At 38.6% G+C, this 24,117-nt stretch overlaps 1 protein-coding gene across 1 annotated transcript in view; it reads right to left on the bottom strand.

Moving 5' to 3' along the window:
• AHI1 (Abelson helper integration site 1) overlaps positions 1–24,117 on the bottom strand; it is a 218,819-nt gene that overhangs the window by 6,909 nt on the left and 187,793 nt on the right. Inside the window, exons 26-29 of the mRNA XM_060167812.1 lie at positions 18,758–18,860; positions 4,481–4,653; positions 1,522–1,786; positions 198–278 (exon numbers count right to left, since the gene is read on the bottom strand). Of these exons, the coding sequence (XP_060023795.1) occupies positions 4,651–4,653; positions 18,758–18,860 (106 nt within the window). The 3' untranslated portion in view covers positions 198–278; positions 1,522–1,786; positions 4,481–4,650. The remainder of the gene's footprint in view (positions 1–197; positions 279–1,521; positions 1,787–4,480; positions 4,654–18,757; positions 18,861–24,117) is intronic.

Genomic DNA, 24,117 nt, shown 5'->3' with positions numbered 1-24,117 from the left:
ACGATATCATCCCCTACCCAGGGCCGTCCCTCTTCAGGGAAAGACTGCGCAACACAGAGAATAGATTAAACACTCAGCTCAGGATCTTTCCTATATTCTAGACCTTCTTTATTTTGGCATTAAAAAGTGACAAATTTGTCCTTGGCCACGGGACACTCTAAACAGAGCTATATTCATGTTTGAAAGAAAAAAACTACCTTTACTTCATGGGACTGTAGGATTTGCAGCAACTCTAGTTTGTCTGTCGCAAGTGTATTGGATGTTTCAGTTTGCCAGACCTGTCATGAGAAATTAATTACAGGATGTTGCAGAAATGGCAAAGCTCCAGCAGCATCTTGCATAGTTTAATATAGCCCCGTTTCCCCATTTCAATGTATTTGTGGTTAGATAAATCCTCAGAAATTTACAGCTGCTATAGACTAGCTTATTATGTACTCTGCCTGCACACATGATAAGTATAAGAATTTGATGTTCGTAAAGTGCATAGATTTCACTGACATTTCTTTACCACGATGGAAATATTTAGTTGCTAAAAGTAGCATGTGCAGATACTTCTGAACATTAACTTCTTCTGTATTAACAGGCAGGGATGTTAAAAACATCACCGTGCTTAGCCATCTTCCACTTATTTTAAATCGAATAACTGTAGCTCCGGAAAAAGTTGTGTGGAGTGTTTACATAAAATGGTCCCATGAACAAATTAAACAGAAAAAAAATTAACTACTGATTCTCAGTTGAAATCACTGAAAAACTGAACCGTAGCGACCACGTTTTTCTCCAGGGAACCTTCTTCCTTTGGTCTAGTGACTGCTTTTTCACAAGCTTCAGCTGTTCATTTTTGCTCCAGCAACAAGCTATTTTCCTCGCCTTCCTTTTTCCTCCTTTTGTACTTTTTTTTTCTTAACTATAATTGTTCCCTCTTAACAGTAAATCAGCTCGTTCCAAGCAACTTTAAAGATTGGCAATATATGTTTACTTATATAATTGCTGTATAAAAAAAAATCCTACATTTTCCTCTACCAAATTCTTTCACAATTCTTCACAAGGATCCAAGTGATGAGTTAAGAAAAAGTGAACTAGAATGAGTAAAAATCAGATTGTTTAGTACTTTTAGAGGTGAATGACATTGAAGGATATATAGTTGGACCATTCTGACACAAGTAATAGAACATGTGTTATGCATGGTTATAGATGTACTTACTTATGACACCTTTCCCCTCTTTAGATTGTGAGTAGATAGTAAAACTGTAGATTCTTAGCAGCTTTATCCTCCCTAACTTTCTGAGACAATCAAAATAACCCATCCATAATCAGAATGAATTTGAGGTGTTAGAAGAGCAACTTTCGAAAACAGGGGGCTCACAACATATGCTTGATGTAGATGTGAAGAGATCATTAGAAAAAAAGCATTCTTTGTGTTTACAAAACAGATGTTTTTATGTTATCCAGTTCCCGCCTTAAGTTAAAGTATTCCCTATTCACTTTAATAATTAGAGCAGAAGGATATGATGAATGAAGTACCTCATTACCAAGTTTGCTTTCCGGGTCTCTGCAGAGAGTAGCTGTCTGCTTTTGCCTAGCTGGTCCATTGTTAACCCTAAATGATGCTGACATTCAGTTCGCCTGCAGATAATTGGGTCCATCCACAGACTGAGTTTGCCACTCAACAGAGCCTTTTGATTGACGTGACTCTTGATGTTTTTATTTTCTCTTATGTGACTGGGATACTGTTTCTTGAATAAAATGTTACTGTCCATGTGTTAGTTTGAGTCCACAGAATCGATTCCTTAAAAAAATGTAAGAATTAGAGTATGGAGTAAAGATTTTGCAAAACAAATATGGGGTAAAGACATTATCAGTTTTTTTAAAAAAAATTCACTCAGATATGGTATTTCATTTTATGTAGGTCACGGCTGCATGGAAGACATATGAGATGTTTCTAGTCTCTGAGTGTGGTTGTACGTTCATCAGGTTGCTTCCTTACTCTGTGTGGGCTGGAGACCAACTCTAGGTGCTACTGGCTCACTGCACCCAGCACCTGAGGTGGGTGGGGACCTTTGAGGTGCCCCAGTGGAGTATGACAAACCTCCATGGACAGCAAGCAACACACTGACTGACCGTGTGCACTTGGACAAGTTGCTTAACTTTCAAAGCCCCGGTTTCCTTATTTGCAGGGCAGGGAAGATTTTATCTTCCTCCTGGGTTTGAAGTGAGGACTGAATGAGGTCACGTACATAAAGTGAAGATTTGGGGAATCTCTTCTGTAGTCAAGTCCAATGAGGTAGAAATCAACAAATATAGAGCTTCAAAAGTTGGACTAGTGAAAAATGTTCCCATAATCTACTTAACAGATATGGACCTCAGATGGAAATCATTGAAATACGTATAAAAGTATAAGGTCATGAGTTTTTTATATAGTTTCTAGAACTTTCTAACCCTCTGAAAAATAGTTGTGAGTTAAATATATGACTAAAATAACATGACATATAAAGTTATAAAATGATAAGTTATTTCCCAGATAGTCTTGCTGAACTTCCTAAAGAGAAAATATCTTTCTCTAATAAAACTTTTCTGTAACTGAAAAATAAAATTAATGTCAAGTATCCATTTTTTTTGGAAAAAGGTTTCAAAAGTAGCAAGTGTTAACCATTTAAAACACTGATTTCATATTTAAAAGGTGCATCTTAAACATGAATTTGCATTCATGGTGTAAAATATTTCAAGTTTTAAATCTTTTTAAAACTTGCTTTTTATTCTAGCTTTGCAAATCCTATTCATTGTATAGTTTTGATACTGAAGAAACTCGAATCTTCAAGACAGAGTAGAATCAATAATTGGGAAATTAATTTGTAAGAATGACATTATTTATTATCTAGAAAAGATAGTGTCAAATTGCTACTTGTTTGTAGAAAAGAGACTATAAAATGGGATAGAATTCAATAATTTTAGGATAAAAATAAAACAAAGTTAATTTATTACTAAGTAAATAGTCTGATTTCTCTGCTTGATTATAATTTGGACTTATTACTTGGAGGGCACTCTTATGGTCTCCCCCACCCCATCTCATCTTAGAAGGTGGTGAAGATTATTAATTAATAATAATTAATCTATTCACAAACATAACCCAAATCTTGCTTTGTCAACAGGACAAAAAAGAAAAGAAATGGGCTTTGAGTAGAAACAACTTTTCCTGGTGTTTGCCTCAATTGTTATTTTTGCCTTCAGCAGTTACAATATAAAAATAACCCTTTATTTTTCATATGAACATTGGGATTTCAGCAAATGTTTAGCTCCTCTGACATATTATTTTATTATTGTCTTGATTTAAAATCATTTTGCAACTTGCTGAAATTCTTTGTAATTAAAACCAAAATCAGAGAATCTACACACATCTCAAAACTATGAGCTGAAACTGCAGAGAGTCACATATTTTTATTTTTTTCATTATCAAGTGCATTAACAAGAAAGAAAAAACAAGCCTGTACAAGGGTGACTCAAGCTGGCTGGGTCCAGCTGTACCTGAAGCACAGACGTGTGCATCTAGAACAGGGGAGCTTGGTACTATCGGAACACATTTCTGTGCTAATGGCTGAGGGCTTCAGCAGTCATCAATGCCACTCACCACTTTCAAAAATGCCCCCCTCCCCCCAAGTTCTACACAGCACAGGCAAGTTTACCAATTTTCATGCCTCTACAACATGTGCAGGGGTAAGAGTCAAATATATTTCTACTAGAAGATTTTTCACATCCGGTATACATCTGGGCAAAATTTACACCTCAATGCCCAACACTGTTTTTCTCACTTCTTACTTTAATGGAATCAATTGTCTAATTTGGTAAATAAGTTTTCTAATTTTATATTAGTTTTGACCTTCTTGAAGTTAAATATTTTATTGACAGACTTAAAATCACACAGTTTTAAGAAGAGTCGAGTGAAAAACAAAGAGATGAACTTTCCCATTTTATAACATCTCACTTCAAAATATATGGTCACATAGTAATGACACTGTTACTCTGGAACTAAAGAAATAAATAATTCAATGTAAAAATTTAAAAACAAATTAAAAAATTTAAAAACAAAAATTTAAAAACAAGGTAAACATTTGTTACCTTTTAATGCCTTTCTTACTTGGACCATTTTGAATACACAAAATCCTGAAGCTGCTTATCTTTATTTTAAATAAAGTTAAATTTAAATAGCAGATATTTCATATTCTGAGTATATCATCACACACAGAACCACATTACAGATATAATATTAAATGATTACTTTATGGACATCCTAACAATGCAAACACTTTTTCCTCATATTTGCTGTGTGGCAATTATGGTTTTTCTTTATTGATTTTTCCAAGAATGGTAATGTAATTTTGATGCAGTTACTAATAAATACAAGTACCAATACTTTGATCAACAGCAAACACAATGGTTTATAACAATTAAGCTTTTCAAAAGGCCACATTTATTTTTCCACCCATACCTTGCTTCTGATTTTTCTAGATTCTTTCATAAGGATAAGAAATAGTAGAGCCTTCCTTTCTTCCTGGCCATCTGAAATTTCTGAACTCTGAAGAGAAATTCCATTTGGTTTAATTTGTCATTTCATTTCTGTATATTTGGTTCCTTGCCCCTTCATTCTTCTTCAGCTCTTTACTAGAAGAAAATGACACAAAATGTACTAAATGAACTTAAACAATACCTTCTAGTTACAACAAATCTTGGCATGCCCAGGCAACAGCACAAGTAATAAAACACACACACACACACACACACACACACACACACACACACGACCAAAATACTAATTTGTCTTCTTGAACGTACTTCTAGTTTAACTTCTAGAATTAACTTCTAGCTTGCCTCTTGAACATACAGTTAAATTAACATCTTTTAGTGTCATCAGCAGTTGCTAAAGGCCTGATCCAGCACTGACTAGTTAACTTAAGCAAAAAAGAAATACATTTCTCAAATACAGACAATAAGCACTGCAAACCCTCAGTAACTTCCAGAAATTAAGTGCAGGCAATCAGAGTTTATAACATTCTTCATTCACCGGAAAAAAAATTGTCATGGAAGATGCTTCAGGTTAGTGACTGGAAAGCATATAGGCCATTTTATTAAACAGCACTCTTTCATTTAGTCTATGGCTATGTCTTCTTTTAGAAGTGAGTAAACTATTATAGCTTTTCAAATAAATCCAAAAAATGGTATGTGGCATTTTTGATTGACAAAGGTAGTGACGGTTAACTATGTATCTAGATGCAGCTTTGAAATAAAACAAATTATACCATGAATAAAAGTCAAGAACCAATAGGCAGATGAAACAAGATGTTGCTTCTTTAGAGACCATGTAGTAAGTACACCAAAACTAGAGGGTGATAAACTAGGGGTTGAGCCTGAAATTTTTTGATGCAATTATTTACATATCAGTGATGAGTATCTGGACTTACACAAAACTGTTGTTGTCCTTCTTCTGAACAGAAAGGGTTTAACATTTGGTTGCTCTTAGAAAACAACTTCAATCTAAGGATAATGGCAAGCTGATTAGGTGGTGGTCAATTCCATTGATCACTCCTGAGAAAAGTAGAGGCTAGAGCATCATGGCAAAAAAGGATGTGCTAATAACCATTCCCTAACCCTAAACCGGAAGGTTAGGGAACATCTGTGCCTTTAGGGACAGGCCCAATCTTTTACTTTTTAAATTTATTTTACTGAAGTACATTTGATTTACAATGTTGTGTTAATTTCTGCCGTACAGCAAAGTGATTCAGTTATACATATATTGTGTGTGTGTGTATACATATATATATATGGATATATATATATATATATATATTACACACACACATTCTTTTTCATATTCTTTTCTGCTATGGTTTATGGCCCAATCTTAAATAAATGGTTGTACTGCCTTTCCATATGAGGGAAAAAAAATCCTTTGTCAGTCCTTGTTTTCTGATTTTAAAATTTTTAAACCAGTATTATATAATATATAGAAGCCCCAAAATGTTTCAAGTGAACATGCTCACAAACGCAAGTAAGGTAGACCGTAAAATGGTACAGCTATGGTGAGGTAAGGTACAATCTCACCAGGGGCAAAAAAGGGCATCATACTGTCCTGGTGTGTATATAGGTACAGCATATAAAACTTGCCTCAAATTAGGGTCTGACAAAAGTGGGGAAGGAAAGGCTCAAATGGATGCTGAGCTCAAGTCACCCAGAGACCCTATAAACGTCTGCAAGGAACAGCGAGGAAGGTAAAGGACCTCAGAGGAGTAATGAGACAAACAGGGTGAGAGGAGGAGTTTATGAGAGCGGTAGGACAAAACCAAGGAAGAAAATCAGAAAAGGGAGGGAGAGGAAGAGAACAGCTGGAAACGAGTGAGATGGATCCTGCACAAGACAGTAGGACAAGTTAAATCAATCAGACTGAGGCTGCATTGTGAGAAGTAAACACAGGAGCCAGGAGGACCCTCAAGAGGGGGAACCTGAAGAGAAACTTAACTGGAAAAAGCTAAAGTAGGCAGTAAAGATAACATATTTAAGGGAAATGACTCAGACTAAGAAGAGGAAGGAACACTGAATACAGAATGACAAAGACTATCTATGAAAGGGAGAAAGGGGACAGAATAAAAGGAAAAGGAGAAGAAACTTCCAAGTGCACACCTTGGACAAGGAACAGCCCCCTTCGGACAACAGGGAACGAGCAAGAGGGACACAGCAGCACGATGATGGCTGCTGACAGCACAGGGACCGAACACCTAAGAGGCAGCAGAGACTTGCTGACAAGGGAAGAGATGTCATCTAAGTAAGACACCAGCAGGAAAACAAACCCAGGTTTTCTCTGTGGTATCTCCTCATAAAGTATCCTCGTAACATAACAGAGGGAGAGAGTAACAGAGTGAGGGCCGATAAAGGCAAATCATGTGAAAAGAGAAAGGAAAATCTCACAGCAGGATTTTGAAAATGAGTAAGAAACCAGGTTAGTGTTTGTGTGTATGGTATGTGTGAAAAATAAGACTCCTAAAAATACTGGGCCCTACTCCACAAGAAATTCAATCCAATGAGTATTCCCTGAAGTTTTACTATGTGGCCAGACACCAGGCTAAGTACTGGGGAGAGAAAATGTGAGCATGCTATAGCCCCCGCCCGGCAAGTACTTACCATTTAATCAGAGTTAAAAGGCAAAGCATGAGGGACCTTCAAGATGGCAGAGGAGTGAGACGTGGAGATCACCTTCCTCCCTACAAATATACCAGAAATACATCTACATGTGGAACAATTCCTACAGAACACCTACTGAACGCTGGCAGAAGACCTCAGACCTCCCAAAAGGCAATAAATTCCCCACGTACCTGGGTAGGGCAAAAGAAAAAAGAATAAACAGAGACAAAAGAATAGGGACGGGACCTGCCCCAGTGGGAGGGAGCTGTGAAGGAGGAAAGGTGTCCACACACCAGGAAGCCCCTTCGCGGGCGGAGACTGCGGGTGGCGGAGGGGGTACCTTCGGTGCCGCGGAGGAGAGTGCAGCCACAGGGGTGCAGAGGGCAAAGTGGACAGATTCCCACACAGAGGATCGGTGCCAACCGGCACTCACCAGCACGAGAGGCTTGTCTGCTCACCCGCTGGGGCGGGCGGGGGCTGGGAACTGACGACTGGGCTTGGGTCGGATCCCGGGGAGAAAACTGGGGTTGGCGGTGTGAACACAGCCTGAAGGGGTTAGTGCGCCACGGCTAGCCGGGAGGGAGTCGGAAAAGGTCTGGACCTGTTTAAGGGGCAAGAGACCACTGTTTCAGGGTGTGTGAGGAGAGGGGATTCAGAGAGCCACCTAAATGAGCTCCAGAGACGGGCGCGAGCCGCGGCTATCAGCGCGGGCCCCAGAGACGGGCATGAGACGCTAAGGCTGCTGCTGCCGCCACCAAGAAGCCTGTGTGCGAGCACAGGTCACTATCCACACCCCCCTTCCGGGGAGCCTGTGCAGCCCGCCACTGCCAGGGTCACTGGATCCAGGGTCAACTCCTCCGGGAGAACGCACGGCGCGCCTCAGGCTGGTGCAACGTCATGCCGGCCTCTGCCCCCGCAGGCCCGCCCCGCACTCCGTGCCCCTCCCTCCCCCCCGGCCTGAGTGAGCCAGAGCCCCCGAATCAGCGGCTCCTTTAACCCCGTCCTGTCTGAGCAAAGAACAGACGCCCTCAGGTGACCTACACGCAGAGGCGGGGCCAAACCCAAAGCTGAGCCCGAGGAGCTGTGCGAACAAAGAAGAGAAAGGGAAATTTCTCCCAGCAGCCTCAGGAGCAGCAGATTAAATCGCCACAATCAACTTGATGTACCCTGCATCTCTGGAATACCTGAATAGACAATGAATCATCCCAAAATTGAGGCGGTAGACTTTGGGAGCAACTGTAGACTTGGGGTTTGCTTTCTGCATCTAACTTGTTTCTGGTTTTATGTTTATATTAGTTTAGTATTTAGAGCTTATTATCATTGGTAGATATGTTTACTGATTTGGTTGCTCTCTTCCTTTTTTAAAATATATATAGACATATATATATATCTTTTCATTTTTCTCTTTTTGTGTGTATATGTATGCTTGTGTGATTTTTGTCTGTATAGCTTTGCTTTTACCATTTGTCCTACGGTTCTGTCTGTCCGTTTTTTTTTTCTTTTTTTTTGTATAGTTTTTGGCACTTGTTATCATTGGTGGATTTGTTTTTAGGTTTGGTGGCTCTCTTCTTTCCTTTTTTTTCTTTTGTGGTACGTGGGCCTCTCACTGTTGTGGCCTCTCCCGTTGCAGAGCACAGGCTCCGGACGCGCAGGCTCAGTGGCCATAACTCACGGGCCCAGCCGCTCCGCAGCATGTGGGATCTTCCCGGACCAGGGCACGAATCCATATACCCTGCATTGGCAGGCAGACTCTCAACCACTGTGCCACCAGGGAAGCCCCTCTTTCTTTCATTTTTTTTAAATTACATTTTATTTTTTATTTTAGTAAATTTATTTTATTATATTTTCTTTTCTTCTTTCTTTCTTCCTTTCTATCCCTTCCTTCCTTCCTTCCTTTCTTCCTTCCTCCCTCCCTCCCTCCCTTCCTTTCTTTTTTTGTCTCCCTTTTCTTCTGAGCCGTGTGGCTGACAGAGTCTTGGTGCTCTGGCTGGGAGTCAGGCCTGAGGCTCTGAGGTGGGAGAGCCGAGTTCAGGACACTGGTCCACAAGAGACCTCCTGGCTCCACGTAATATCAAACAATGAAAGCTCTCCCAGAGATCTCCATCTCAATGCTAAGACCCAGGTCTGCTCAATGACCAGCAAGCTACAGTGCTGAATACCCTATGCCAAACAACTAGCAAGACAGGAACACAACCACACCCAATAGCAGAGAGGCTGCCTAAAATCATAATAAGGCAACAGACAACCCAAAACATGCCACCAGACGTGGCCCTGCCCACCAGAAAGACAAGATCCAGCCTCATCCAGAAAAACACAGGCACTAGGCCCCTCCACCAGGAAGCCTACACAACTCACTGAACCAACCTTAGCCACTGGAGCAGAAACCAGAAACAATGGGAACTACAAACCTACAGCCTGCAGAAAGGAGACCCCAAACACAGTAAGTTAAGCAAAATGAGAAGACAGAGAAATACACAGCAGATGAAGGACCAAGGTAAAAACCCACCAAACCAAACAAATGAAGAAGAAATAGGCAGTCTACCTGAAAAAGAATTCAGAGTAATGATAGTAAAGATGATCTAAAATCTTGAAAATAGAATGGAGAAAATACAAGAAATGTTTAACAAGGACCTAGAAGAACTAAGGAGCGAACAAAGAATGATGAACAACATAATAAATGAAATTTAAAATTCTCTAGAAGGAATCAATAGCAGAACAACTGAGGCAGAAGAACAGATAAGTGACCTGGAAGATAAAGTAGTGGAAATAACTACTGCAGAGCAGAATAAAGAAGAAAGAATGGAAAGAATTGAGGACACTCTCAGAGACCTCTGGGACATTATATGTACCAACATTCAAATTACAGGGGTCCCAGAAGTAGAAGAGAAAAAGAAATGGACTGAGAAAATATTTGAAGAGATTATAGTTGTAAACTTCCCTAATATGGGAAAGGAAATAGTCAATCAAGTCCAGGAAGTGCAGAGTCCCAAAAGGATAAATCCAAGGAGAAACACGCCAAGACACATATTAATCAAACTATGAAAAATTAAATACAAAGAACAACTACTAAAAGCAGCAAGGGAAAGGCAACAAATAACATACAAGGAAACTCCCATAAGATTAACAGCTGATCTTTGACCAGAAACTCTGCCAAGCCAGAAGGGAGTGTCAGGACATATTTAAAGTGATGAAAGGCAAAAACCTATAACCAAGATTACTCTACCCAGCAAGGATCTCATTCAGATTAGACGGAGAAACTAAAACCTTTACAGATAAGCAAAAGCGAAGAGAATTCAGCACCACCAAACCAGCTTTACAACAAATGCTAAAGGAACTTCTCTAGGCAGGAAACACAAGAGAAGGAAAAGATCTACAATAACAAAGACAAAACAATTAAGAAAATGGTAACAGGAACATATAAATCGATAATTACCTTAAATGTAAATGGTTTAAATGCTCCAACCAAAAGACACAGACTGGCTGACTGGATTCAAAAACAAGACCCATATATATGCTGTCTACAAGAGAACAACTTCAGACCTAGGGATACAGACTGAAAGTGAGGGGATGAAAAAAGATATTCCTTGCAAATGGAAATCGAAAGAAAGGTAGAGTAGCAATTCTCATATCAGACAAAACAAACTTTAAAATAAAGACTATTACAAGAGACAAATGACACTACATAATGATCAAGGGATCAATCCAAGAAGATTGAACAATTGTAAATATTTATGCACCCAACATAGGAGCACCTCAATACTTATGGCAAATGCTAACAGACATAAAAGGGGAAATCGACAGTAACACAATCATAGCATGGAACTTTAACCCCTCACTTTCACCAATGGACAGATCATCCAAAATGAAAATAAATAAGGAAACACAAGCTTTAAATGACACATTAAACAAGATGGACTTAATTGATATTTATAGGACATTCCATCCAAAAACAACAGAATATACTTTCTTCTCAAGTGCTCATGGAACATTCTCCAGGATAGATCATATCTTGGGTCACAAATCAAGCCTTGGTAAACTTAAGAAAATTAAAATCGTACCAAGTATCTTTTCTGACCACAACACTATGAGACTGGATATCAATTACAGGAAAAAATCTGTAAAAAATACAAACACATGGAGGCTAAACAATACTCTACCAAATAACCAAGAGATCACTAAAGAAATCGAAGAGGAAATCAAAAAATACCTAGAAACAAATGACAATGAAAACACAACGACCCAAAACCTATGGGATGCAGCAAAAGCAGTTCTAAGAGGGACGTTTATAGCAATACAATCCTACCTCAAGAAACAAGAAACATCTCAAATAAACAACCTAACTTTACACCTAAAGCAATTAGAGAAAGAAGAAGAAAAAACCCCCAAAGTTAGCAGAAGGAAAGAAATGATAAAGACCAGATCAGAAATAAATGAAAAAGAAATGAAGGAAATGATAGCAAAGATCAATAAAACTAAAAGCTGGTTCTTTGAGAAGATAAACAAAATTGATAAACCATTAGCCAGACTCATCAAGAAAAAAAGGGACAAGACTCAAATCAACAGACTTAGAAATGAAAACAGGAGAAGTAACAACTAACACTGAAGAAATACAGAGGATCATGAAAGATTACCACAAGCAACTATATGCCAATAAAATGGACCACCTGGAAGAAATGGAGGAATTCTTAGAAAGCACAACCTCTCCAGACTGCACCAGGAAGAAACAGAAAATATAAACAGACCAATCAAAGCACTGAAGTTGAGACTGTGATTAAAAAACTTCTAACAAACAAAAGCCCAGGACCAGATGGCTTCACAGGCGAATTCTATCAAACATTTAGAGAAGACCTAACACCTATCCTTCTCAAACTCGTCCAAAATATAGCAGGGGAGGAACACTCCCAAACTCCTTCTATGAAGCCACCATCACCCTGATACAAAAACAGACAAAGATGTCACAAAAAAAGACAACTACAGGCCAATATCACTGATGAACACAGATGCAAAAATCCTCCACAAAGTACTAGCAAACAGAATCCAACAGCACATTAAAAGGATCATACACCATGATAAGTGGGGTTTATCCCAGGAATGCAAGGATTCCTCAATACACGCAAATCAATCAATATGATGCACCATATGAAAATATTGAAGGAGAAAAACTATATGATCATCTCAATAGATGCAGAAAAAGCTTTCGACAAAATTCAACACCCACTTATGATAAAAACCTTCCAGAAAGTAGGCACAGAGGGAACGTACCTCAACATAATAAAGGCCATATAAGACAAACGCACAGCCAACATTGTTCTCAATGGTGAAAAACTGAAACCATTTCCACTAAGATCAGGAAGAAGACAAGGTTGCCCACTCTCACCACCATTATTCAACATAGTTTTGGAAGTTTTAGCCACAGCAATCAGAGAAGAAAAAGAAATAACAGGAGTCCAAGTCAGAAAAAGATGAATTAAAACTGTCACTGTTTGCAGATGACATGGTACTATACACAGAGAATCCTAAAGATGCTACCAGAAAACCACTAGAGCTAATCAATGAATTTGGTAAAGCAACAGGATACAACATTAAGGCACAGAAATCTCTTGCATTCCTATACACTAATAATGAAAAATCAGAAAGAGAAAATAAGGAAACAGTCCCACTTACCACTGCAGCAAAAAGAATAAAATAACTAGGAATAAACCTACCTAAGGAGACAAAAGACCTATATGCAGAAAACTGTAAGACAATGATGAAAGAAATTAAAGATGATACAAACAGATAGATATACGATGTTCTTGGATTGGAAGAATCAACACTGTGAAAATGAGTATACTACCCAAAGCAATCTATATATTCATGCAATCTCTATCAAACTACCAATGGCATTTTTCACAGAACTAGTACAAAAAAATTTCACAATTTGTATGGAAACACAAAAAGACCCCAAAGAGCAAAAGCCATCTTGAGAAAGAAAAATGGAGCTGGAGGAATCAGGCTCCTGGACTTCAGACTATACTGCAAAGCTACAGTAATCAAGACAGTATGGTACTGGCACGAAAACAGCAATATAGATCAGTGGAACAGGATAGAAAGCCCAGAGATAATGTCACACACATATGGTCACCTTATCTTTGATAAAGGAGGCAAGAATATACTGTGGAGAAAAGAGAGCCTCTTCAATAAGTGGTGCTGGGAAAACTGGACAGCTACATGTAGAAGAATGAAATTAGAACACTCCCTAACACGATACACAAAAATAAACTCAAAATGGATTAAAGACCTAAATGTAAAGCCGGATACTATAAAACTGTTAAAGGAAAACATGGGCAGAACACTCTATGACATAAATCACAGCAAGATCCTTTTTGACCCACATCCTAGCGAAATGGAAATAAAACCAAAAATAAACAAATGGGAATTAACAAAACTTAAAAGCTTTTGCACAGCAAAGGAAACTATAAAAAAGATGAAAAGACAACCCTCAGAATAGTTGCAAATGAAGAAACTGACAAAGGATTAATCTCCAAAATATACAAGCATCTCACACAGCTCAATATCAAAAAAACAAACATCCCAATCCAAAAATGGGCAGAAGACCTAAACAGACATTTCTCCAAAGAAGATATACAGATCACCAACAAACTCATGAAAGGATGCTCAACATCACTAATCATTAGAGAAATGCAAATCAAAACTACAATGAGGTATAACTTCACACCAGTCAGAATGGCCATCGTCAAAAAATCTACAAACACTAAATGCTGGAGAGGGTGTGGAGGGAAGGGAACTCTCTTGCACTGTTGGTGGGAATGTAAATTGATACAGCCACTATGCAGAACAGTATGGAGGTTCCTTAAAAAACTAAAAGTAGAACTACCATATGACCCAGCAATCACACTACTGGGCATATACCCTGAGAAGACCATAATTCAAAAAGCGTCATGTACCAAAACGTTCATTGCAGCTCTATTTACAATAGCCAGGACATGGTAGCAACCTAAGTGTCCACTGACAGATGAATGCATAAAGATGATGTGGCACATATATACAATGGAATATTACTCAGCCATAAAAAGAAATGAAACTGAGTTACTTGTAGTGATGTGGATGGACCTAGAGTCTGTCATACAGAGTGAAGTAAGTCAGAAAGAGAAAAACAAATACCGTATGCTAACACATATATATGGAATCTAAAGGAAAAAGGAGTTTTGAAAAACCTAGGGGCAGGACAGGATAAAGACACAGACGTAGAGAATGGACTTGAGGAGATGGGGAGGGGGAAGGGTAAGCTGGGATGAAGTGAGAGAGTGGCATGGACAAATATACACTACCAGATGTAAAACAGACAGGTAATGGGAAGCAGCCACATAGCACAGGGAGATCAGCTTGGTGCTGTGTGACTACCTAGAGGGGTGGGATAGGGAGGTTGGGAGGGAGACACAAGAGGGAGGATATATGGGGATATATGTGCATGTATAGCTGATTCACTTTGTTATAAAGCAGAGACTAACACACCATGGTAAAGCAATCATACTGCAGTAAAGATGTTAAAAAAAAAAGGGAAAAAGGCAAAGCATTTGTAACAGAAATAACTCTGAACTTGGAGCCAGAAGATCAAGTCCTAGTTCAGGCATTTTTTAACTCTGACTCTCAGACCTTGATTTCTTTAAATGCATAAAGAATGGGCTGTAGTAAAAAATTTCCAAAATTACTTTTGTTTTAAAAGAAATGATCAAGTATAAACAGATAGAGAGATATACCATGTTCTTGGATTGGAAGAATCAATATTGTGAAAATGACTATACTACCCAAAGCAATCTACAGATTCAGTGCAATCCCTATCAAATTGCCAATGGCATTTTTTTACAGAGCTAGAACAAAAAATCTTAAAATTTGTAGGGAGACAGAAAAGATCCCTAATTGCCAAAGCAATCTTGAGGGAAAAAAACGGAGCTGGAGAAATCAGACTCTCTGACTTCAGATTATACTACAAAGCTACAGTAATCAAGACAGTATGGTACTGGCAAAAAAACAGAAATATACATCAATGGAACAGGATAGAAAACCCAGAGATAAACCCACACACCTATGGTCAACTAATCTATGACAAAGGAGCCAAGGATATACAATGGAGGAAAGACAGTCTCTTCAACAAGTGGTGCTGGGAAATCTGGACAGCTACATGTAAAAGAATGAAATTAGAACAATCCCTAACTGTATATACAAAAATAATCTCAAAGTGGATTAAATACCTAAATGTAAGACCAGATACTACAAAACTTTTAGAGGAAAATACAGGAATAACATTCTTTGACATAAGTCACAGCAAGATCTTTTTTGACCCACCTCCTAGAGTAATGTAAATTAAAAAAAAAAAGAAACAAATGGGGCCTAATGAAACTTAAAAGCTTTTACACAGCAAAGGAAAGTATAAACAAGACGAAAAGACAACCCTCAGAATGGGAGAAAATATTTGCAAACGAATCAACAAAGGATTAATCTCCAAAATATATGAACAGCTCATGCAGCTCAGTATTAAAAAAACAAACAACAATCAAAAAACGGAGAGAAGACTTAAATAGACATTTCTCCAAAGAAGACATACAGATGGCCAAGAGGCACATGAAAAGCTGCTCAACATCACTAATTATTAGAGAAATGCAAATCAAAACTACAGTGAAGTATCACCTCACACCGGTTAGCATGGGCATCATCAGAAAATTTACAAACAACAAATGCTGGAGAGGGTGTGGAGAAAAGGGAAGCTTCTTGCACTGTTGATGGGAATGTAAATTGATATAGCCACTATGGAGAACAGCATGCAGGTTTCTTAAAAAACTAAAAATAGAATTACCATATGATCCAGCAATCGCACTACTGGGCATATACCCAGAGAAAACCATAATTCGAAAAGACATATGCACCCCAAAGTTCATTGCAGCACTATCTACAATAGCCAAGTCATGGAAGCAACCTAAATGCCCATCGGCAGACGAATAGATAAAGAAGATGTGGTACATATATACAAAGGAATATTACTCAGCCATAAAAAAAAAAACAACGAAATTGGGTCATTTGTAGAGACGTGGATGGACCTAGAGACTGTCATACAGAGTGAAGTTAGAGAAAAACAAATACCGTATATTAACGCATATATGTGAAATCTAGAAAAATGGTACAATGAACTGGTTTGCAAGGTAGAAATAGAGACACAGATGTGGAGAACAAACGTGTGGACACCAAGGGGGGAATGCGGGGGGCAGTGGTGGGATGAATTGGGAGATTGAGATTGCCATATATACACTAATATGTATAAAATAGATACGTAATAAGAATCTGCTGTATAAAAAATAAAGAAAAAAACAAAAAGCAAAGAAAAAAAAGAAATGATCAAGTGTATATATATATATATATCAATATATGCTGAGTAGAAAAATTAGAAAATACACACAGTAAAATGAAGGAAAAAAAATCACTACAATTCCACCACTTAGTGATAACTACTGACATTTATTGATGTATATTGTTCCATATTTTATGCATATGTTATATAAAAACTATTTTATAATCATCCTCTTTTAACTTAAAAATTTTTCATCATTCCTTCCACATCTATGAACATACTCCTATAATATTTTCACTCTTTGAAATAGTCACATGGTGTTCTCACATGGTGTTCTATTACATAAATGCTTCATAATTTAATCAATCCTGGGCTTCCCTCGTGGCACAGTGGTTAAGACTCCGCCTGCCAATGCAGGGGACATGGGTTTGAGCTCTGGTTCAGGAAGATCCCACATGTCGTGGAGCAACTAAGCCCGTGCGCCACAACTACTGAACCTGCGCCCTAGAGCCCGCAAGCCACAACTACTGAGCCCTCATGCCACAACTAACGAAGCCCGGATGCCTAGAGCCCGTGCTCCGCAACAAGAGAAGCCACTGCAATGAGAAGCCCGCGTACCACAACGGAGAGTAGCCCCCGCTCGCCACAACTAGAGAAAGCCTTGCACGCAGCAACAAAGACTCAACGCAGCCAAAAAAAAAATGATAATAAATAAATTTTTAAAAAGTAAGTTAATCAATCCTTTATTCATAGAAATTGAATTTTTTTTCCTTCTATTTTTAAAACACTGCTTGAAGGAGTAGCCTTTTAACTGAATCTCCGCATGTATACTTAAACATTTTCCTACAGTAAATTCCTGGAAGTAGAATATTCAGGTCAAAAGACATGAACAATTTGAAAGCTTAAAATAAACAAGTATTACCAAGCTATACTCCACAAAGGATTGTTTTAATATATACTATTATCAGCAGCATATGAGGAAACCCACCTCCCCATACTCTCATCAACACAAGGTTGTATCAGTTTGAAGCCTGCTGCCATTTTCTGAGGGAAAAAAACCATCTCATTTATTGTTTTAATTTCTATTAATTCGATCACTGTAATTGGACATTTTTCGTATGTTCACTGTTTTATATATATATATATATATATATATATATATATACACACACACACACACACACACACACACATATATCCCTTTAAGAACGTCCTGTGCACCCCGTTTGCCAGTTCTCCTACTGATATACTTCTTTTCCCTTTTGACTTTTTAGAGCTTTTTATAAGTTAAGGGTATTAACGCTTCGTCTGTCACATGTTTTGTGAAATTCTTCCTGATCCCAGCTTATTGGTTGTTTTTAGATTCTGCTTATGGCATTTTTTTCCTCTCTGACATAAATGATTTTAAAGTTTCTATTATTTAGAGCTAAAAATCTGTTTCAAAATATGTTTTCCGATTTTGGTATCAGTGATAAAAAGTCATTCCTTAACACCCATGATTATAAAACTATTGATTTATAAACTTTCTGTATAATGAGATTTTATTTTTTGCCATCCAAATCTAAAAATACTTATGAAAAATTTGAATCTAATTCTCATTAAGTATCAATTTCATAAAAGTGTACGTGATAGAGCTTAACATTTTCACTGTCAGCAGACAAACTTCACTTCTAGTAATAGAGAAAACGGAGGCCGCCTTCTTTAGAAAGTCTTTTCCTGTCCTTCTTATCCTTTATCTCTCACCAGAAAACATCATCATTCAAACTCATTTTGTCTCACTTGCCTGTCTCAGTGGAGAAAGTAGCGCCACCTTCTTGTTTCAAATTCTACTCTTTTAATTATTCTCCTTATCCTACACCTTGACTGGCTCTTCTCAAGGGGCTCTTTGCTCTGGGGTTATAAATATTCCTGTCATTCCCTCCTGTATAAAGATCTTCCTTACATCCTGTGTTTTCCACTAGTTTCTGCACAGCTTTTTCTTTCCTTTGAAGTCCAACTTCTGGGAGAAGCAGCCTCTCCTGACGGGCCTTCTCTCTACGGGCTGGAGACAATCTGACTCATGCTTCCAGGACCCTCCATTCAAAACCATCTTCTCCCAGGTCACAAACAGCCTCTTGGTTGCAAATCCCAAAGGCATTTTTCAGCCCTTATATTACTTCTGCTGTCTTTGATACTTGTCCTTGTTGACCATGCCTTTCCTAAACCTTCCTGTTGACTCCGTGACATGACTGTCTCCTGGTTTCCTCTTACCTCTATGAGGGTGACTTTCCGGCCAGTTTGCTCGTTCTTCTTCCCCTGCACATCCATGATGTGTCTGTGGTCCTCAAGGCTCTGTTCTCTGCCCACCTCAGAACTGCAGGAGGGGAAGATTGGAGACAAGGAGCCAGTGAGAAAGCTGATGCAATAGCTCAGACGGGGCTCGGACTTAGGGAAGTGGCAGTGGGAATAAAAAGGGGAGATAAAGGGGAGGATCTGAGAGAAAAATATTCGACAGATGATATGAGCGATTATATATGTGGGTGGGCAGCAGGGAGTCACTGAAAATAACGTAGAGACAATAAACCTTAGCTGGTTTGGCTCCTTTTTACTGTATCAAGGGACAAGAATAAAATAAATTTCACTTCTTTCAGAAAAATATTAGCTGCCTGGGAAAAACCAGGAAGATTTTATCAAATTAAATAGAAGAAAGTGTGTGTGTGTGTGTGTGTGTGTGTGTGTGTGTGTGTGTGTGTGTGTGTAAAAGAGCAGGAGATTCCTTACTGACAAAGAAGGGGTGAAGGGGTGAAAGAAGGGGTGAAGTTTATGCATAAGAAAACAGTGATATCCTGACCTGTGAGATGGGGAATGCAGCTTTTCAAATGGTGTAACAGTAACATAGAAAACAAATATTTTGTGGATGAGTGTTTAGTAATTCAAGTTATGTTAGAAAAAAGAAAATACAAAAACAATGAAAAAAGGGAAATTCAGAGAATGGAAGGCAGTGTCCCCTTTCTAGGATGTCTAGGAATGGTGGGAGACATCACAACAGAGCTTGAAAAAGGTACAAGAATTTCAAAATCAGGCAATAAGAGGACTGAACAGTGACTGCTGTGGACTGAATTGTATTCTTTCACAGGCTGAAGCCCTAACCCCCAAAGTGAATATATCTAGAGATTGGGCCTTTATGGAGGTAATTAAAATTAAAGGAGGTCATAAGGGTGAGACCCTAAGCTACAGGACTGGTGTCCTTATAAGAAGAGGAAGAGACACCAGAGAGCTCTTTCTCTCCACACATGCACAGAGGAAAGGCCATGTGAGGACACAGCAAGAAGCTGGCCACCTGCAAGGCAGGAAGAGAGGCCTCACCAGAAACCAGCCCTGCTGGAACCTTGATCTTGAATTTCCAGGCTCCAGAACTATGAAAATAATATTTACATTGTTTAAGCCACCCAGTTGGTGGTACTGTTACAGCAGCCCGAGAAGACTAATATGGAGATGTCTAAGTAAGTAAAATGAAGTCAGATGACTGAGAAGGAAAAGGCTCAGAAGCCACAAAGATGAAAGAACAAATAAAGTACGTCTAGAAAGGAGGAAAATGATGAGAGAGAAAGGAAAAGTTGAGTTCTGAAGCAAAAAGCATCGATAACTTACTGCCTATCTCCAGGGAACCTACAGCTTAGCATTAAAGTAAAAATTCAAATGTCTGTGGATGCCAGGGTGACAAGGAGAGCGAGGAAAGCAAGCCAGGAATAATACAGCAGGACCCTGGTAAACTGGAGAGTGGATGACTCATCTTAGGGAGGAGACCACTAACTCAGCTCCAGTGGATGGAAGCCAGCAAAGAATGTGGAACTGTGGTCCAGAACTTCAGAAGAAATAAGAAATCTACATGTATGTGAAATCTTTGTATTTGGGCAACTGGTAAGATTACAGACACAGTGGACCTGGACTGTATCTTGCTGGCAGGCCCAATTTAAAAAATATATATATATTTTTGGTCTGTGCATTCCCCCACCCTGTAGAGTACCCTGCTAGTCTCAGGGTATTCCAGGCACTTTCATGCAATTGTGCCTTAGCTCCTGCCATACTTCTGACTTCTAGGTCCTTTTCTTTTTGTTCACACTGTCTCTACATGGTTTTTAAGACTTAAATGCTATCTTACATCTTTGGCTTTCCCTGATCACTGTGGGAAAATCAGACCGTGTGATCCTCTCCACCTTTTCTTTCTCATAATGTACATATGATCTAACAGAAAGCTACCCTGAAAAATACAACATCTGGACTTTTGCTTGCATCCAAGAATAAGTAACAGGGACCAGATTTACTGCTCACCTAAAACAACCAAAAAAATTGGGCAAAACATATGAAATAATTTTCAAGACACTGAATCCTAAGCAACAAAGGAAAGTGATACCCAAGAAATGGAAAATAAATGAGATGAGCCCTATGACTGCCCAGCTTACTGCCTTGAGAGCTTCCAGGCCACAGCACAGGGGGATGGGGACTGTGTGGAGCCTGGTGGGCTCCCTGAGTGAGTGCTAGGAGTCTGAGGAGACCAGGTAGGCTATAGTTCACAGACTACCAGAGAGGAGACAGCTTCAGAGTGAAAGAACTTGGAGACTTGCAAAGGTTCTCTTCAAGTATTCAGCAGAGTACAGGTGAGAATATACAGCGGAGGAAATCTCCCGAGGCCAGGGACAGTACCTATTCCCATCAGCCAGGATGGAAAACCTCAAAACTCAGAACGCGTTGGGTAGAATACCCAAAAGGGATTTGTATCAGTAGTGAGGAATAATTAGCCCTAGATTAAACACAGTTCGAGTCCCACCTAACAAATCTAGAAAAAGAAGCACAAATTAAACCCCAAAGAAGCAGAAATAAAGATCAGAGTGGAAATCAATGAAACAAAATAAATAAACAATAAAGAGAAATCAACAAAACAAAGCTGTTCTTTTCAATAAAATTGATAAACCATTTGCCAGGCTGACTGAGGAAAACAGAGTAAAGAAATAAATGATCAACACTAGGAATTAAAGAGGCAACATTATTACAGATTCTTTCAATATTAAAAAGATAATGGGGGAATATTATGAACAACTTTATGTCAACAAATTCAACCACTTGGATGAAATGGACAAGTTCCTTGAAAGATACAAATTATCAATGCCTATATAAGAAGAAATAACTTTAATGGCTCTACTTCTATTAAACAAATTGAACTTGTAGTTAAAAATCTTCCATAAAAGAATACTTCAGGCCCATGTAGCTTTACTGGTGAGTCTACACAACATCTGAAGAAGAAATAGAGTGACATCAGTAAAAACGGTGGTATAAGGACTTCTGAAAAATTTCTGCTCCAAACAGGCTATGAGAAAACTGGCAAGTATAGTTAGAATCAACTTTTTTAGATTCTGGAAATTAGCCAATAGCTTGTAGTAACCTGGAGAATGTTTATTCAAGAAGAATGGTTGACACTTGGTAAGAACAGTGAGCTTTGTGGCATTTTAACTTACCTTATCCCATCCCCACTGTCTGGCTCTGTGGGTACCTTGAAAAAGAAGAGCCTGCGTTTATGGTGAAAGCCAGCAACCTGGCATCCACTGGAAGGAGCAGAACAGGGCTGGAGCTCTTTCAAATCCTCATTCCCAAGGAATTGTCATTATCTGACCTGTTTGGTGGTTTCCTGGAAGATACCACTTGTAAGGCTGTCTGCATTTGACTTATCTTAGAGCTTGCCTTTTCCCTGGGAGGCAATTACAATTAACTTCAGGGCTGCATGAGTGGTGGATAACAGTAGGCAAACAACAGACTAAAAACTTCAAAGGAAAAGCTGGGGGAATAAGCTGTCCATGAGGGTTTTGAAAAGCTCAGACTTAGTCCTGGGAGTCTAGAAGGTCTTACACATGTGTAGGGCTGTGTGCATGCACAGGAAAGACCTGAGAAGGCCTTAAGCCCTCACCGCTGGCTGACCTTAACACTCTATGCTAACAGGAAGTGAAGGCTAAGACAGAGGTGTCAACTGCCTGGCTGGGTGTTGAAGGTGTGCACAGCACACACAGAGCCCCTACCTGGTAAGACTGGGGGACCTACTGGTTCCAGGTGTTTAAGGAAATCGGTTTCCAATTATTAGCTGATCACTAATCTAACTGAGCAAAGACTCCTGTGGACAAACACATTACAACTAAAGAATTAAAGAATTTGTTCAGAGACGTTAACAAGCAACGAACAACTACAATAAGTAGCAACAACAACAAACCCCGGGGAGGGGGAAAAATCTAATTTCCAGAGTTGTCACATTATAGCATTCAAAATATCCAGTTTTCAATAAAAGGTTACAAGACATGCAAAGAAACAAGAAAGTACGCACCATACAAGGGAAAAAGCAATCAACTGAAATGGTCCCTTAGGAAGCCCAGACATCGGACTTTCTAGACAAAGACTTGAAATCCACTATTATAAATACATTCAAAGAACGCAAGAAAAACATACTTAACTAACGGGAAGTATGGGAACAACAGCTCATCAAATAGAGAATATCAATAAATAAATAGAAATTACAAAAGGAAAAAGTAATATCATATCCTCACAGACTCTTCCAGAAAACTGAAGAGGAGAGAATTCTTCTTAAGAATGGCATTCCATGAAGCCAGCTTACTCTGATAGCAAAACCAGACTAAGACAGTACAAGAAAATAAAACTACAGACCCATATTTCTCTTGAACAAAATACAAACAACTCTAAATAAAATTTTAGCAAATCACGTCCACCAATTTATAAAAAGGATAACACGCCATGACAAAGTGGGGTTTATTCAAAGAATGAAAAGTTGGTTTAACATTTGAAAACCAATGTAATTTACCATATTAGCACATTTAAAAAGAAAAATCATATGATTATCTTAGTAGGTGCAGAACAAGCATTTGACAAAAATCCAACATCCATTCCTGATACAAACTCTCAGCAAACTAGGAAATGAAGGAATAAAGGGCATTTATTAAAAAACCTGTGATGATGTACTTAGTGGTGAAAGACTGAATGCTTTCCCACTCACTTCCCTTCAGGACAAAAGAAGATAAGAATATATACTCTCATCATTTCTATTCAACATTGTACTGGAGGTTCTAGCCAGTGCAGTAAGGAGGGAGGGAGGAAAGGCATCCAGATTGGAAAAGAAGAAGCTAAACTGGCTTTTATATGTATGACTGTCTATATAGAAAACCTGGTGAAGTCTACCAAAAAGTTATTAAAACTAACAAGATAGTTTAGTAAGGTAGCATGATACAAGATCAACATACAACAATCAGTAGTATTCCCATAAATTAGCAACAAACAATTGCAAATTGAAATTGAAAAATAGTACCATTTACCAATGAGATATACAGGAATAAATCAGCCAAGTATGTGCAGGACTTATACGCTGAAAACTAACAATCAGTGTTGAGAGAAATTGAAGAAGGCCTAAATAAATGGAGAAATATTTCATGTTAATGAGGCAGATGACTGAATATTGTCGACATGTCAGTTCTCCCCAAACTTATCTTTGGATTCAAGGCAATACAAGTTGGGATTCCAGAAGCCTATGTTGTGGAAACTGAAAAACTTATTCTAAGTTGATGAGGACATACAAAGGA

Source organism: Lagenorhynchus albirostris, chromosome 12, assembly GCF_949774975.1.
Source record: "Lagenorhynchus albirostris chromosome 12, mLagAlb1.1, whole genome shotgun sequence".
Lineage (NCBI taxonomy): Eukaryota > Metazoa > Chordata > Mammalia > Artiodactyla > Delphinidae > Lagenorhynchus > Lagenorhynchus albirostris.
The sequence above is the reverse complement of the archived record's forward strand: the minus strand, read 5'-3'. Positions and strand labels throughout refer to the sequence as shown.